General features: G+C 38.7%; 1 protein-coding gene across 3 annotated transcripts in view; it reads left to right on the top strand.

Moving 5' to 3' along the window:
- The window catches only part of SPAG17 (sperm associated antigen 17), a 239,686-nt gene that overhangs the window by 135,849 nt on the left and 86,064 nt on the right, over nucleotides 1-17,773 (top strand). For all 3 annotated transcript variants that reach the window (XM_045478817.1, XM_045478815.1, XM_045478816.1), the window contains exons 24-27: nucleotides 185-298; nucleotides 11,317-11,492; nucleotides 13,394-13,511; nucleotides 16,582-16,760. In XM_045478817.1, coding sequence (XP_045334773.1) covers nucleotides 185-298; nucleotides 11,317-11,492; nucleotides 13,394-13,511; nucleotides 16,582-16,760 — 587 coding nt within the window. The remainder of the gene's footprint in view (nucleotides 1-184; nucleotides 299-11,316; nucleotides 11,493-13,393; nucleotides 13,512-16,581; nucleotides 16,761-17,773) is intronic.

Genomic DNA, 17,773 nt, shown 5'->3' with positions numbered 1-17,773 from the left:
TCTCCCTCTCTCTCTCTGCCCCTCCCCCACTCCTGCTCCATCTCTCTCTCTCTCTTAAAATTAAATAAACATTAAGAAAAATCATGTCTATGTTTTTATATACATGATTTCCACTTTGCACTGATTTTGCTTATATTTCTTTTTAATAAAATGGAAATGTCCTTGATTTGATTTTGTCTTTTAGAAGAATCAGATGCAGAGAATAAAGCTGTCAGCAAGTTTGGATCTTTTTCGGCCACCTTAGAAAATGGCATCTGCCTCTCAATAAGTTACTATGGACCAAGTGGAATGACACCAGGTAAAATAAACACAACAGCAAGGATAAGTGTCCCATGACCAACGGTACCTGTCCATCCTCAACCTGCTCACTTGTTGATAAACACGTTCTGATTTAATGCCCCTCTTTTCCTGAAAGGTGGGAATATATGTGTGAGTGTGTATATATACATGTGTATTTACATATACGTACATGTATAATCTTTCATACATAGAAAAAAACAGTGCTTTGACATTTGAAAAAGAACTTATCATATGTAATTTTACATATAGTCACATATACATATAAAATGTTATAGATAGATAGATAAATAATTTCAGTTATCTTTGTTAACTAGCCCAGGAAAATAAGTCCATTAGTTGGTGCCAAAAAAAAAGCATGATTTCTCAAGGAATCCTCTTGGTTTTCCACATAATATTTTTACGAATCCTGTGATTGTGGAATCTCAATGTACTTCAGAACTTAGCCTTAAAGGAGCCATTCATTGGACATCTTGAAGGATTTCTTTACCCCACTTTTTTTTTGTTTTAATGAACAAATTCTCCAACTGGAAGCTATTTCCTTACAAACCACAAAATAATATGTCACTTAACCAAGAACCAACTAGGAAATCTTGTGGGTCCCACGCGTGTTACAAGGATTTAAACACACAGATTCCATTAAAAAGAAAAAACTTTACAAAATCAAAAGATAATCCCTATGCTATATAGCCTTAAAACTATGTGTAGTTTTATCTGCCTTGCTATCTAGCTCTTTTTATGCAGAGACAATATTCCATTGGATCGTTATAATCTTTTTCTTACCTTGTACAAAATATTGTAGCACTCTAGTGAGTCAGAGAGCCCATTAAATTTGTTAGTATTTTTGCTTTATTTGGGGTTTTATCTTTTAATTTTGTATTTGGTTTGTTTCTGAGCCAGCACTTGAAGTCATTCTGTGCCTAACAAATTATGTATTAGATTCATTATCATACACAGTCACTAAAAAATCCTATCCATTCTTATCATGATTTCAGATTAAGACATTTACACTCTACAATCAACTCTACTGCTGCTGTTTCTTAAGTGATTTCCCTATTTTTTATTTAATCCTTAAGTTATTATGCAAGTATTCCATTTAAAACAAATGTTCCTAATTTCAAGTTATAAGTACTGCATTTGAAATTGTTTCCAGTGTGAAACAAGTGGAAAGGCATCCCAACGCTCATGGATTAGAAGAACAAATACTGTTCAAAAGTCTATACTATAGACACTATAGTGAAATAAGTCAGGCAGAGAAAGACAAATACCATATGATTTCACTCATATGTGGAATTTGAGAAACAAAACAAATGAGCAAAGGGAAAAGAGAGAGAGAGAGAGAAATCAAGAGACAGACTTTTATTTTTAAGAAATAGACTCTTAGGGGCGCCTGGGTGGCGCAGTCGGTTAAGCGTCCGACTTCAGCCAGGTCACGATCTCGCGGTCCGTGAGTTCGAGCCCCGCGTCGGGCTCTGGGCTGATGGCTCAGAGCCTGGAGCCTGTTTCCGATTCTGTGTCTCCCTCTCTCTCTGCCCCTCCCCCGTTCATGCTCTGTCTCTCTCTGTCCCAAAAATAAATAAACGTTGAAAAAAAAATTAAAAAAAAAAAAAAGAAATAGACTCTTAGTTATAGAGAGCAATTAGGGATTAAGGAGTACACTTGTCATGATGAGCATAGGATGAAGTACGGAATTGTTGAATCGCTATATTGTACACCTGAAACCAATATAACAAAGCATGTTAACTAACGAATTAAAATCCAAACTTAAAACAAAAGCAATGTTTTACTTTTCGTGTATTAAAAATATTGAAGGCATGAGTCTTTACAAAAAATATGAACTCCTTACGTATGCACATAATAGTAATATTTAAGAACTTTTATCTGCTAATAACTAAACAAATTTCCAGTCCAGTTATCCCCCCTTAATTGGGTATATACAGCTTTCCAGAGCTTATTCATCTTGCTTAGCTGAAACTTTTTACCCATTGAGTAATAACTCCCCATTTCCTTCTCCCTGAGCCCCTGGCACTGCCATTTTACACTTTGATTCTATTATTTTGACTATTTTAGATAACTCATGTAAATGGAATCGTACATTTGTCTTTCTGCGACTGGATTATTTCACTAAGCATAATTTCCTCAAGGACCCATCAGTGTTGTTGCATGTTGCAGAATTTCCTTCCTTTTTAAGACTGAATAGTATTCTGTGATATGTATATGGCACATTTTATTTATCCATTCGTCTGTTGATAGACATCTGGGTTGTTTCCACCTACCCGATTCTTTTTGTGACTTTTAGTTCCTTGAGTGCTTTCTCTTCTCTCTGGCCATTTGCTCGTGCTTTGCCTCTTGCTCGGACCACTTTCTCCTGCTGCATGTCCCGCCACTTAATGACGGTTAAGCTTCCTACCATCCTTCAGGTCTCAGCTTACAGATTGCCTGCTCTGAGAAAGACGTCACAGATCAAGTGGCAGTAGCATGTGAACTGGGTCTTTGGAAGTGAGTGGGAATTGCCTAAGCAAAGAATCAAAGGAAAAGGGAATTCTAATTACTAAGAACAGTGTGTACAAAATCTCAATAACATAAAAGCACGACTTGTTTATGGAAAGGCAAACTGTGTAGTATAGTCAAAGTATAAGTTGTATAGAGGCATTTTGTGTTCGATTCCCTTCTTTTGTGCTCCCATGGACCACCGTACCTCCTCTATCATGGATGTAACACATGCCATTGTACCTGAGGGTTTTTTCGTTTGTCTACCCATTACAATGTAAATTCCCTGTAGCCTCGTTCGTCATTGGTTACCCAATTCCTAGTTCATGATAGTAGGTACTCAATAAATATTTACTGAATGAGTAAGTGGGTGGGGATGAGAGAGAGGAGTTTCCAACTGCCTATAACTGGACATCATTCACTTGTTTATATACTGTATTTCCTATGGGTCAGGGATCTTGCTGGCACTGAGCCATGATGACGAATAAAACCATAGCATATCTACTCAAAAAAACTCATTGTCTAATGGGGAGAGAAAACATAAATAGATAAATAACTGCAGAAGTGCTAGAAATTATATATAAACAGAGTTCCAGGGGCAGCTAAAAAATACTTCAGAGAGAAAATACAGCATCTGAGGTGGTACTTTAGAGATGAATGGGAACTATCCAGACAAAGCAACAAGGAAAGGCAATTCTAGATAGTAAGAACCATTTGTATAAGTGTACAATTGTGTAACAGCATGCCATCTTTACAGAAAGGTGAAAAGTTGAGTGTGGCTGGAGTGGAGGAAAATGAGTCCTGTATGCCCTATAAGATCAGTGAGTGTCAGAGGTGTTTAAGTAAGGGAAGGGAAGTGACATGATTGGATTTCATATTAGTAATATAATTTTAGTGATAGTTTGAAGAATACACTGAAATGGTGGTATTGGAGGTGTCATACCAGTTAGAAGCCTGCTACAGAAAATCAAGAGATCAGTGAGACTACAAGCAAAGGGAGGACTAGATAGGAGAGGCATCATTCAAGAGAAATTTCTGATGGCTTGGTGACTGGTTATATAGGGTTAGCCAAAAAGAGAAAATGCAAATGGCCTCACTGTCTAACTTGGGAAATGAGGCGCTTGATTGGTCATTAAATGAGATTTGAGTACATAGACTTTCCTTTCCTAGGAAAAGAGAGAATCACTGAGTTTGAAACGTCTCCAGTACGACAACCGGAGGAGATGTCTAAAGGCAGTTGCACATATGAATCTGATGCTCAGAAAGAAAGGTCATGCCTTGAGATGTAAATTTTGGACTCATCAGTATGTAGATGATAGTTGGACCTCCAGTAGTATATGAGATATTCAGGTCTATTGTATGTAATAAAGGTGCTCAGTCCTGGCTGTGTATCACAATCACATGTGATTTTTCACAGGTGTAAATACCTGTGCCTCATCCATAGAGAGTCTGATTCAGAGGGTCAAGGGGGTGGGAGAGTGCTGAGCTTTTTTTTTTTTTTTTTTTGTAATTCAGTGAGTAATTATTATGAGTAGCCAGAGTTAAAACACATCCTTTGTGTAAGCATAAGGGAAGAATCCTTGAAATTTAACGACAGTTAAGGATTCACGAGACAGGAAGAACCAGTAAAGAGACAGAAAGAAATTGCCCAAAGAAGGAAGAGGAGATTCAGGTGGGAGTATTACTCTGGAACCCAGAGGAGAATAGAACTCAAGATGCAAATTATGCTCAGAAGATTCCAACATAATTCCTTCAGAGATCAGCTCTCCTTTGACAATTCTGACAATCCATTGTTATATTAAGCATAAAATCAATCTTCTATGACTTCTTTTTATCATCTCAACTAAACAAACCAATTTCTTTTCTGAATTTCCTTATCTGTATCTCTTATTTTCCTATTTAATATGTCCTTGTATTGAAGCTATTTGAGTATAAATCTTATTTAGACTATTTTGGCTTCATAATGTCTTTTATACATTTTGTTATTATTACCCACTGGTCCAAATATTTTGCATATAAGAGCCTGTCAATAAATATTTCTCAAATATACAGTTATTGCCCTATAATTAGGAGTTCATAATATAGACGGGAAGGCAAGAACATGTGAAATGATGGCATCAAATATGTCAAAGTATTCAGTACCTGAGATTTTTTTAACTATAATTCTGATTCTTTTCAGGCCTTATATATTATTTTATTTTATTGGTTTTTATTTTATTTTTTTTCAATATGAAATTTATTGTCACATTGGTTTCCATACAACACCCAGTGATCATCCCAAAAGGTGCCCTCCTCAATACCCATCACCCACCCTCCCCTCCATCCCATCCCCCATCAACCCTCAGTTTATTCTCAGTTTTTAAGAGTCTCTTATGGTTTGGCTCTCTCCATCTCTGTTTTTTTTTTCTTCCCCTCCCCCATGGTCTTCTGGTAAGTTTCTCAGGATCCACATAAGAGTGAAAACATAGGATCTGTCTTTCTCTGTGTGACTTATTTCACTTAGCATAACACTCTCCAGTTCCATCCACGTTGCTACAAAAGGCCATATTTCATTCTTCCTCATTGCCAAGTAGTATTCCATTGTGTATATAAACCACAATTTCTTTATCCATTCATCAGTTGATGGGCATTTGGGCTCTTTCCATAATTTGGCTATTGTTGAAAGTGCTGCTATACACATTGGGGTACAAGTGCCCCTATGCATCAGCACTCCTATATCCCTTGGGTAAATTCCTAGCAGTGCTATTCCTGGGTCATAGGGTAGATCTATTTTTAATTTTTTGAGGAACCTCCACACTGTTTTCCAGAGTGGCTGAACCAGTTTGCATTCCCACCAACAGTGCAAGAGGGTTCCCATTTCTCCACATCCTCTCCAGCATCTATAGTCTCCTGATTTGTTCATTTTAGCCACTTTGACTGGTGTGAGGTGGTATCTCAGTGTGGTTTTGATTTGTATTTCCCTGATGAGGAGCGACGTTGACCATCTTTTCATGTGCCTGTTGGCCATCTGGATGTCTTCTTTAGAGAAGTGTCTATTCATGCTTTTTGCCCATTTCTTCACTGGATTATTTGTTTTCTGGGTATGGAGTTTGGTGAGCTCTTTATAGATTTTGGATACTAGCCCTTTGTCTGATATGTCATTTGCAAATATCTTTTCCCATTCCATTGGTTGCCTTTTAGTTTTGTTGATTGTTTCCTTTGCAGTGCAGAAGCTTTTTATCTTCATGAGGTCCCAATAGTTCGTTTTTGTTTTTAATTCCCTTTTGTTTTGGGGATGTGTCAAGTAAGAAATTGCTGCGGCTGAAGTCAGAGAGGTTTCTTCCTGTTTTCTCCTCTAGGGTTTTGATGGTTTCCTGTCTCACATCCAGGTCCTTTATCCATTTTGAGTTTATTTTTGTGAATGGTGTGAGAAAGTGGTCTAGTTTCAATCTTCTGCATGTTGCTGTCCAGTTCTCCCAGCACCATTGGTTAAAGAGACTTTTTTCCATCGGATATTCTTTCCTGCTTTGTCAAAGATTAGTTGGCCATACTTTTGTGGGTCTAATTCTGGGGTTTCTATTCTATTCCATTGGTCTATGTGTCTGTTTTTGTGCCAATACCATGCTGTCTTGATGATTACAGCTTTGTAGTAGAGGCTAAAGTCTGGGATTGTGATGCCTCCCGCTTTGGTCTTCTTCAAAATCACTTTGGCTATTCGGGGTCTTTTATGGTTCCATACACATTTTAGGATTGCTTGTTCTGGCTTTGAGAAGAATGCCGGTGCAATTGTTATTGGGATTGCATTGAATGTGTAGATAGCTTTGGGTAGTATTCACATTTTAACAATATTTATTCTTCCAATCCATGAGCACAGAGTGTTTTTCCATTTCTTTATATCTTCTTCAATTTCCTTCATAAGCTTTCTATACTTTCAGCATACAGATCTCTTACATCTTTGGTCAGGTTTATTCCTAAGTATTTTATGCTTCTCGGTGCAATTGTGAATGGGATAAGTTTCTTTATTTGTCTTTCTGTTGCTTCATTATGAGTGTATAAGAATGCAACTGATTTCTGTACATTGATTTTGTATCCTGCATCTTTCCTGAATTCATGTATCAGTTCTAGTGGACTTTTGGTGGAGTCTGTCGGGTTTTCCATGTATAATATCATGTCATCTGCAAAAAGTGAGAGCTTGACTTCATCTTTGCCAATTTTGATACCTTTGATTTCCTTTTGTTGTCTGATTGCTGGTGCTAGCACTTCCAACACTATGTGAAACAACAGCGGTGAGAGTGGACATCCCTGTCATGTTCCTGATCTCAGGGGGAAAGCTCTCAGTTTTTCCCCATTGAGGATGATATTAGCTGTGGGCTTTTCATAAATGGCTTTTATGATGTTTAAGTATGTTCCTTCTATCCTGACTTTCTCGAGGGTTTTTATTAAGAAAGGATGCTGAATTTTGTCAAATGCTTTTTCTGCATCGATTGACAGGATCATATGGTTCTTTTCTTTTCTTTTATTAATGTGATGTATTACATTGATTGATTTGCGAATGTTGAACCAGCCCTGCATCCCAGGAATGAATCCCACTTGATCATGGTGAATAATTATTTTTATATGCTGCTGAATTCGATTTGCTAGTATCTTATTGAAAATTTTTGCATCCATATTCATCAGGGATATTGGCCTGTAGTTCTCTTTTTTTGCTGGGTCTCTGTCTGGTTTAGGAATCAAAGTAATAGTGGCTTCATAGAATGAATCTGGAAGTTTTCCTTCCCTTTCTATTTTTTGGAACAGCTTGAGAAGGATAGGTATTATCTCTGCTTTAAATATCTGGTAGAATTCCCCAGGGAAGCCATCTGGTCCTGGACTCTTATTTGTTGGCAGATTTTTGGTAACTGATTCAATTTCTTCACTGGTTATGAGTCTGTTCAAGTTTTCTATTTCTTCCTGTTTTAGTTTTGGAAGGGTGTGGGTGCTTAGGAATTTGTCCATTTCTTCCAGGTTATCCAGTTTGTTGGCATATAATTTTTCATAATATTCCCTGATAATTGCTTGTATTTCTGAGGGATTGGTTGTAATAATTCCATTTTCATTCATGATTTTATCTATTTGGGTCATCTCCCTTTTCTTTTTGAGGAGCCTGGCTAGAGGTTTATCAATTTTGTTTATTTTTTCAAAAAACCAACTCTTGGTTTCATGGATCTGCTCTACAGTTTTTTTAGATTCTACATTGTTTATTTCTGCTCTGATCTTTATTATTTCTCTTCTTCTGCTGGGTTTATGCTGTCTTTGCTGTTCTGCTCCTATTTCCTTTAGGTGTCCTGTTAGGTTTTGTATTTGGGATTTGAGATAGGCCTGGATTACAGTGTATTTTCTTCTCAGGACTGCCTTCGCTGCATCCCAAAGCATTTGGATTGTTGTATTTTCATTTTCGTTTGTTTCCATATATTTTTAAATTTCTTCTCTAATTGCCTGGTTGACCCATTCATTCTTTAGTAGGGTGCTCTTTAACCTCCATGCTTTTGGAAGTTTTCCAGACTTTTTCCTGTGGTTGATTTCAAGCTTCATAGCATTGTGGTCTGAAAGTGTGCATGGTATGATCTCAATTCTTTTATACTTATGAAGGGCTGTTTTGTGACCCAGTATGTGATCTATCTTGGAGAATGTTCCATGTGCACTTGAGAAGAAAGTATATTCTGTTGCTTTGGCATGCAGAGTTCTAAATATATCTGTCAAGTCCATCTGATCCAATGTATCATTCAGGGCCCTTGTTTCTTTATTGATCCTGTGTCTAGATGATCTACCCATTGTTGTAAGTAGAGTATTAAAGTCCCCTGAAATTACCACATTCTTATCAGTAAGGTTGCTTATGTTTGTAATTGTTTTATATATTTGGGGGCTCCTGTATTTGGCGCATAGACATTTATAATTGTTAGCTCTTCCTGATGGATAGACCCTGTAATGATTATATAATGCCCTTCTTCATCTCTTGTTACAGCCTTTAATTTAAAGTCTAGTTTGTCTGATATAAGTATGGCTACTCCAGCTTTCTTTTGACTTCCAGTAGCATGATAGATAGTTCTCCATCCCCTCACTTTCAATCTGAAGGTGTCCTCAGGTCTAAAATGAGTCTCTTGTAGACAGCAAATAGATGGGTCTTGATTTTTTTACCCATTCTGATACCCTATGTCTTTTGGTTGGAGCATTTAGTCCATTTACATTCAGTGTTGTTATAGAAAGATATGGGTTTAGAGTCATTGTGATGTCTGTAGGTTTCATGCTTGTAGTGATGTCTCTGGTACTTTGTCTCACAGAATCCCCCTTAGCATCTCTTGTAGGGCTGGTTTAGTGATGATGAATTTCTTCAGTTTTTGTGTGTTTGGGAACACCTTTATCTCTCCTATTCTGAATTACAGACTTGTTGGATAAAGAATTCTCAGCTACATATTTTTTCTGTTCATCACATTGAAGATTTCCTGCCATTCCTTTCTGGCCTGCCAAGTTTCAGTAGATAGGTCTGTCACTAGTCTTATCGGTCTCCCTTTATGTGTTTATAGAGCTGTATATAGAGCATGTTTATCCTTAGCTGCTTTCAGAATTTTCTTGTTATCCTTGTATTTTGCCAGTTTCACTATGATATGTAGTGCAGAAGATCGATTCAAGTTACGTCTGAAGGGAGTTCTCTGTGCCTCTTGGAGTTCAATGCTTTTTTCCTTCCCCAGATCGGGGAAGTTCTCAGCTATGATTTGTTCAAGTACACCTTCAGCCCCTTTCTCTCCCTCTTCCTCTTCTGAAATTCCTATCATACGGATATTGTTACATTTGATTGCATCACTTAGTTCTCTAATTCTCCCCTCATACTGCTGGATTTTTTTATCTCTCTTTTTATCAGCTTCCTCTTTTCCCATAATTTTATCTTCTAATTCACCTATTCTCTCCTCTGCCTCTTCAATCCGAGCTGTGGTCGCCTCCATTTTATTTTGTGCCTCATTTATAGCATTTTTTAGCTCCTCACGACTATTTCTTAATCCCTTGATCTCTGTAGCAATAGATTCTCTGCTGTCCTCTATACGTTTTTCAAGCTTAGCAATTATTTTTATGACTATTATTCTAAATTCTTGTTCCATTAGAGTGCTTAAGTCGTTTTTGATCAATTCATTAGCCGTTGCTACTTCCTGGAGTTTCTTTTGAGGAGAATTCTTCCGTTTCATCATTTTGGATAGTCCCTGGGGTGGTGTGGAACTGCAGGGAACTTCCCCTGTGCTTTCTGGAGTAACTTGTGTTGGTGGGCGGGGCCACAGTCAGACCCACTGCTGGGGCCACAGTCAGACTGGTGTGTACCTTATCTTCCCCTCTCCCAGGGGTAGGACTCACTGTGGAGTGGTGTGGCCCCTGTCTGGGCTACTTGCACACTGCCAGGTTTGTGGCACTGCTCCGATGGGGTCTGGCGTATTAGCTGGGGTGGATCCACAAGGTGCACCAGGATGGGAGGGGTAGGCTCAGCTTGCTTTGCCATCAGTGGTCCGCTGCGGGAAGGGCCTTGCAGCACTGGGAGGGGGGCCGACCCGTCGGAGGGATGGATCCACAGAAGCACAGCGTTGGGTGTTTGTGCGGTGCAAGCAAGTTCGTGATGGGAGTTGGTTCCCTTTGGAATTTCGGCTGGGGGATGGGAGATGGAAATGGCGCTTGCCAGTGCCTTTGTTCCCCGCCAAGCTGAGCTCTGTCTTCCAGGGCTCATCATTTCTCCCTCCTGGCATCCTCTCACCCTCCCGCTCTCCAAGCAGAGCTGCTGACTTTTAACATTCCGTATGTTAAGTCCTGCTTGCTGTCAGAACACACTCCGTCTGGCCCTCCACTTTTGCAAGCCAGATTCAGGGGCTCTGCCTTGCTGGGTGGGCTGGCTGCCCCTCCACCACCCCGGCTCCCTCCCTCCAGTCCATGTAGCACGCACCACCTCTCTGCCCTTCCTACTCTCTTCCGTGGGCCTCTCCTCTATGCTTGGCTCTGGAGAGTCTGTTCTGCTGGTCTTCTGGCGTTTTTCTGGGTTATTTAGGCAGGTGTGGGTGGAATCTAAGTAATCAGCTGGACCAGGTGATCCCAGCATCCTCCTACGCTACCATCTTCTCCTCCCTATTTTATTGGTTTTTAAATATAATTTATTGTCAAATTGGCTAACAGACAGTGTGTACAGTGTGCTCTTGGTTTTGGGGGTAGATTCCCATGGTTCATCACATACATACAACACCCAGTGGAGGTTCCTCAAAAAATTAAAAATAGAACTACCCTACGACTCAGAAATAGCACTACTAGGAGTTTATCCAAAGGATACAGGAGTGCTAAGTCATAGGGGCACCTGTATCCCAATGTTTACAATTCTGATTTTAACTCTACTACATTACCCCTGAAATCTATCCAACTGAAAAAATCATATTCGGCAAGGTAAAAATTGTTGCCAACTGGTGTAAATGTTTGTGATACCAATTTTATTTAACAAACATACCCAATATGAATGTCTAATTTACTTGTTTTCTCCTTTTCTCTTTATAGAGGATAAGGATCCTAATTTGGACACAATGTTGAATATCCCATCAGCACTTACTGCAACAGTAATTCCTGTCACAGTGACTGTTCCTCAAGGCAAAGGAAAACCAAAATCAAAAGGCAAAGAAAAACCCAGAGAATCAATTAAAGAAGAGGAACACCCAAAAGAAGAAGAGAAAAAGGTACAGGGACTTGCCATGGATTCCAAAACTCTACTCCTACCTCAGTGTTAACTTTTTTTTAAATCATGAGTTAGGTCCATAGTGTTATTGCACCACACATACATTCTTGTGCAAATGAATTAACATTCCCTGGAGTTTCAATTTTGAATGAATGAGAAGAGATGTGCACACAGGAGTTGGGTCCCTATGCCAGGAGACATATTGTCATATACATCTCTCTCAGGTCTTTCATTCTAAACTCAGCAGGACAAGCTCAGCCTTTTTTGCCACTCTGGTTCTTGAGTTTTCTTTGCTCTTGGTTGGTTAAGTTACTACCATTCTCTAAGTACTTTATTTAGCTTCATTAGATAAATAACAATTGAAAGAGGAGTATCTTTAATTAAATAATGGAAATGCTTCCATTTGGTAAACTTAGGCTTAGATTAATATGCCAAGGATTGAAGGACAGCCCGCTTCTGGCTAAAGACCAGTTCACCCTGTACCTCCAACCTGCCACCCAATGCAAACACACACTCACAGAGGCTTTGGTTCCAAACATGTTCCTGATAGAAGAATACAGATCAAAAGAGGAGCAAGAAGAAAACCACTGATGAACTCTTGACTCCTTAGGCATTTACTAGAACAGCTGTGCAGTTTGTACAATGTACAAACACTCAACTCGTTAGAATAAAAAAACATGTTAAAAAGAGACCAGGGATCTTGATTTCAGACCTCGGCCCTCTAAAAGTTATGGGGTTTGTATGCTAATTAGCTTCTCTGTACCATATTTATTTAGCTTTACTGCAAGATGACTTTTCTCAAGCTAGGACACTTGACCCTTGCTAAATGAAAATTGCATGGTGTTTGATCAGAATAGCCCTGAATAATTCATTAATTTGACTGAAAGCAATTTGGTAGCAAACCAGTCAGCTCTCCTAAAATTTTTAAAAAGTGACGCTAATGGAAGGATGGGAGATAATTACTGGTTTTTTGTGTAATGGTAGATTTGTCATGGCAAGGTTCATGTCTTTAAGCAGTATTGTTCATTTTACAGAATTTCATAATTTCTTTCCTCTCAATTTGATTGTGTTTTTAATTGATTTTTAGCTAACTTTTCAGATTTTATTATTTGTTAGTAACAAAGGCAGAGCAATTTAAATGATCAACAGTAGAAGACTAATTAGAATAAACTAAAGATCCAGAAACAAGGGATCGGTTGGAATGACTGTAGTGGCTAACTGGAAAGAAAGCCAACTGGAAAAACTGAAATTATTATCATGAGGGGTTGGTTGGAAGCAACCAAATAACTTTGATTCTGGAATGCAATTAACCAACCAGGTATTCAGGCATAGTTGGCATAAAATTAATTAGGATTTTTCCCTAGACACACCCAAACTTCATCAGTTTATAAATAATCTTTTTATGCCATTTTTAAATTGTTTTTACTTACTACAAAAGTAATGCCTGCTTATTAGAGAAAAATAAGGACACATATCCTAACAGCATAACATCTCTAACACCCAAACTTTAAAAAATACACAAAGTGGGTAGTGGGGATGTGGTCAGCCTTTACACCCACACTTGCAAACAGAAATATCATTCAAGGCCTACTTCAAGGCCCAACTCCTCCATGATCCTTTCCTAACTATTCTCATTAACTTTGATATCTTCATTTTTTGAGGAGAGATGTGCCAACCATTTGGTACTATAATTTAATTGTTTCACATGTCTATGTACCATTCTACAATATAGAATATAAGTTGCACAAAGGTAGAGTCTCATGCATTTTATAGGTTCCATCACAGGGCCCACTAGTCATGGGCAAGTCATATGTTAAGCACTCAGCAAGTCCATGCTTAGTCGTAATAAATCAATAGCTCATTTAGAAAATAACACTTATTCGCATGTTAAATTATTTACAGGAAGAAGTGGAACCAGAACCTGTTTTACAAGAGACTCTTTATGTTCCCACTTTCCAAAACCTAAATGTGTCTTGCCCCAATGGGCTCCTAGTGACCTTCATTGGGCAAGAGTCTACAGGTGAGTGTTAGCTGGTGTAGAGCAAGGAGGGAGTGGAGCAAAAAAATATAGAAAACAATTAAATCACCATTGAAAGTGTGTATTTTCCTACTAATTAAATATACTTGTTAATAATGAACAATAGGCTAATAATTATAACCCTCATTTTCTGAGCATTTACTGTTAGCTTGGCACTAAGTATTTAGTATACATGAAAAAATACAACTATTATAGGGGCGCCTGGGTGGTTCAGTCGGTTGAACATCCAACTCTTGATTTTGGCTCAGATGATGATCTCATGGTTCATGATATCAAGCCCCGCATTGGGCTCTGCACTGTTGGCCAGGAGCCTGCTTGGGCTTCTCTCTGGCCCTCCCCTGCTCATGTTCTCTCTCTCTCTCTCTCAAAATAAATAAATAAACATTTTTTAAAAATACAACCATTTTAAGCTAAGTCCTAGTAATTCCATTTTACAAAATAAATTGAGGCTTCGGGAGGTTCATCAATTTGCCTAAGGTCACTCAACTCCTAAGTGGCAGAGATAAAAGTCCAGTGATGGCAAAGCCTAGAGGCCATACAGAAATAACAGACATTATAAAATCATATGCTGATACTTGAGAACAAGACTGATTTCCTTCAAGCATTCAACCTGCACTTGCCTCTCCCTCCTTTGTGCTCACTGTCCTTTGTTTTGATCAGACCAGCAAATTAATATACCTGCATCCCTTTGTAGAGGCAGGAAGACAGGGCCCACAATAGCTGTTAAGAGCACTGGCTTTTCCATCACTGGACCAAGAATGGACTTTTATCTCTGCCACTTAGGAGGTGAGTGACCTTAGTCACAATAAGTACAAGTAGGATTTCTTTAATTACCCTAATTGGGGCATCCACGTTGGTGACTGAATTTGCATATCACTTAAATGGAGACCCACTATTGCGATAGAATTAACAGAAGCAGCAAAGCAAACATGGGCCTGGGACTTGAGTTCTGACTATATGGCCCTTTCAGTTACTTACTGTCTCTAGACCATGTTTCTTCATCTATAAATGTTGTATTGTATCAGTGGGTCTTGATCTTTTTTCACAACCAAATATTCTCTTTATTATAATTTCCTTATGTACACCATATTGGAAAAGTATATCTATCAAAGAAAAAGAGTATGCCTATTGAAAAATAATTCAATGTCATATTTACTTGCCACCCAAATGAAAAGAAACTAAATGTTGCAGTTGATCTGATTTGTCTCAATCTTGTTTTTCATTAGGCTTTATCAATTATTAAAAATAGACCATGATTCTTGGAATCGATTTCCCAGGATTCCTAGTGGTCCAGGTTTTCCATGATGAGATGACTGTGTGATGACCATGAAGGGTCTTCCAGAGTCAAAGTCAAAGATGTTATGAGTGTACTAAGAGGGATATTTCTAGATAAGAACATATTTGTCTGCTTGTTCACTTGATCCTATTATCAAATTCCAGCTTTCCACCTTTTTTTATTAGTTTCATTATCTAGCCTGATATTTTCATCCTTATATCATGGTAGACAATGTGGTTAATAATAACTCTGCTTGGAACATGTAATCTTTTAAAAATCTTCCATATATTATGAATATCCTAATTCAAGTCTGAACATAATTACAACAACGTTTATTTATTTTTGGGACAGAGAGAGACAGAGCATGAACGGGGGAGGGGCAGAGAGAGAGGGAGACGCAAAATCGGAAACAGGCTCCAGGCTCTGAGCCATCAGCCCAGAGCCCGACGCGGGGCTCGAACTCACGGACCGCGAGATCGTGACCTGGCTGAAGTCGGACGCTTAACCGACTGCGCCACCCAGGCGCCCCCATAATTACAACATAAATACCAAAGGAGCAATGTTTTCATTAGGGTCAGCCTTGCACAGAAGGAGGGAAGGTCATGCGGTATATGAAGAAAGAGCTTTCTTGGGTGACCTTGGACAAGTCATAACCCCTCTCCACCTGAATTTCTTCATTTATAAGATAGTATCATATACTAAACAGGGTTATTATGAGTATTAAATGAGAAAATACTTTCTAATTTGGAGCATACTAATCCAGTGTTAGGTTTTGGGTGGTTTTTGTTTATTTTGGGTCATGGTAGCAGCAGTTGTTTTTACAACATGAGAAAACAGTTAAGCCTAGAGACCCATTCAACTCCTAGGCCTGCCACTTAACTGTGTGACCTTGGAGAAGCTATAAGCCTTTCCAGCCTCCATTTCTTCAAAACCCTGGAAAGTGGGTGTCTCCCTTAAAAGTTTGCTGGGATGAGCTGAATAAAATACATATACAAAGCATTTAACATATAAAAACATCCAAGTAAGTGCTTATTAGTTTATTGTTAGTAATACTTCTGTGACTTAGAGGGTGTCACAAAGGGCCCTCATTTCAAAATATTTTTCTATGAGCCTGATACAGTCCTTGAAATGCCATCATTACATGTTGATAAACCACTTTACAAATTGAGAAGAGGAAAATATTCGGTTAGCAAAAACTGAATTCTCGTTAATATTTTCTTTTGAAGGAAATTACCAGGTGCTTTTCTCCTTGATTTCCAGCTTAGAGTAGAATGCTGAGAAAAATCTGGATTTGGTTACAGATGAGGGGATGATGTTAACTCTGAAAAATGATGAAATATTTTGGAAGGGCAAGCCTGAAGTGAGCGACTCCCCCTGAGGCTCCAGGCAGCCAGGGGTCACCAGGAGAGCATTGAGCACCCAGGGGCAAGAGCTTAGTCAAGGGCAAGAGAAGAGTGCCAACAGGGAGAAAAGGGAACCTCTAAGACAGCAAAGCTCTGCTTCCTTCCTAATTTTGCCAGAGGTATCCTAGAACTCATGAGAAAGAATGGGTTGTACATAGAGAAGGTACCTATTGAGTACCTATAGACGACCTTCTTTACTACATTTGACCATAGCAAAGGTAGAAGAGAACCAGTGCTCTGCGCCATGGGTCATGACATGGAAAGTGCCCTATTACTCAGCTGTAGACAGAAGAATGAAAACAATTAAGCAAAAAGATAAAACACCGGCCACACAGCATTGCCCAGTTCACATTAAGGCTTGCTTTTTTTTCAGATGGGAATGTTATGGATGAGGAACCCACTTGGGACATCATGGTCCGGCAGAGCTACCCCCAGAAGGTGAAGCACTATGAGTACTATAAGACGGTGATGCCGCCAGTGGAACAGGAGGCATCAAGAGTTATCACCAGGCAAGGCACTGTTGTCAAGTACATGTTGGATGGATCCACACAGGTAAGAGAATGTTAGATAAATAATTCTCCTTCCTGCTGCAAAGTAAAATACAAACAAGCTATATGGGGCAGGAGTAGTGCTGTGGTAGGTAAGAGGGACAACCCACTTGAAAATGGAGTGACACCGGAGATGGAAAATTGAGAATAGAACAGTAGAATAGAATAGAATAGTCTGCCAATAAGACTATTTGTATCCTTATTATAAATAAGCTTATTCTATATATGACCCAAGGCTGAGGATTAAACACAGTGTTCGCCTCCTCTGCCTCTCAAGGCACCTTAAAATAATAATAAAAAAAATACTTTTGAATAGTGCATTCACAACTGTACTGGAAAACAACAAGATGTTTCATCAGTGGATGAAAATTTTGTGAGAATTTCTAGAAAATGCAAGTCAGGTGAGATCAGACTGACGGAGAAACATAAGAAAGTTTAAAACATGTACAGTGAAAAGCCTGCAGCAAAATTCAAACTCAGAAGTTTTAACACAGACATTTCACAGATGGAGAGCTGCACTCAGAAAATCGAGTTAGTGTCCCAGGTGACTCACTACTACCTGGAGGGTGGCAACCAGACATCAAAATACCCAGGAGATGTGTGTCCTGCTCCATTCCTTCCCAGCGACCAGAGGCTACGCCACCAAGAAGTGAACAGGGATCCTCAAACAGAAATATGACTGTGCACCCAAGAGTCATCAACCTTACAGAAAAACCAACTGCATGAAAGTAAATTACAGAATAATAAAAAATTAAAGACAGAGCACCTAAAAAGAAGCATAGTTAAACAAAAACTTGGAAGTGAGTAGAAGTAATATAGACAGAGACTTGAGAGGCTAACAATCTATAAAATAACAATAAAAAAAGAACAGTTGCTGGGGAAAAAAAATCGAGAGTTTTTAGATACTAAAAATGGCAATTGTGTATCAAATCACTATGTTGTACACCTGAAAGTCAGATAATAGTGTATGTCAGTATACTTCAATTAAAAATTTAAGAGGGGTTCCTGGGTGGCTCA

The sequence above is a fragment of the Leopardus geoffroyi genome, chromosome C1, assembly GCF_018350155.1.
Source record: "Leopardus geoffroyi isolate Oge1 chromosome C1, O.geoffroyi_Oge1_pat1.0, whole genome shotgun sequence".
Lineage (NCBI taxonomy): Eukaryota > Metazoa > Chordata > Mammalia > Carnivora > Felidae > Leopardus > Leopardus geoffroyi.
The sequence above is the reverse complement of the archived record's forward strand: the minus strand, read 5'-3'. Positions and strand labels throughout refer to the sequence as shown.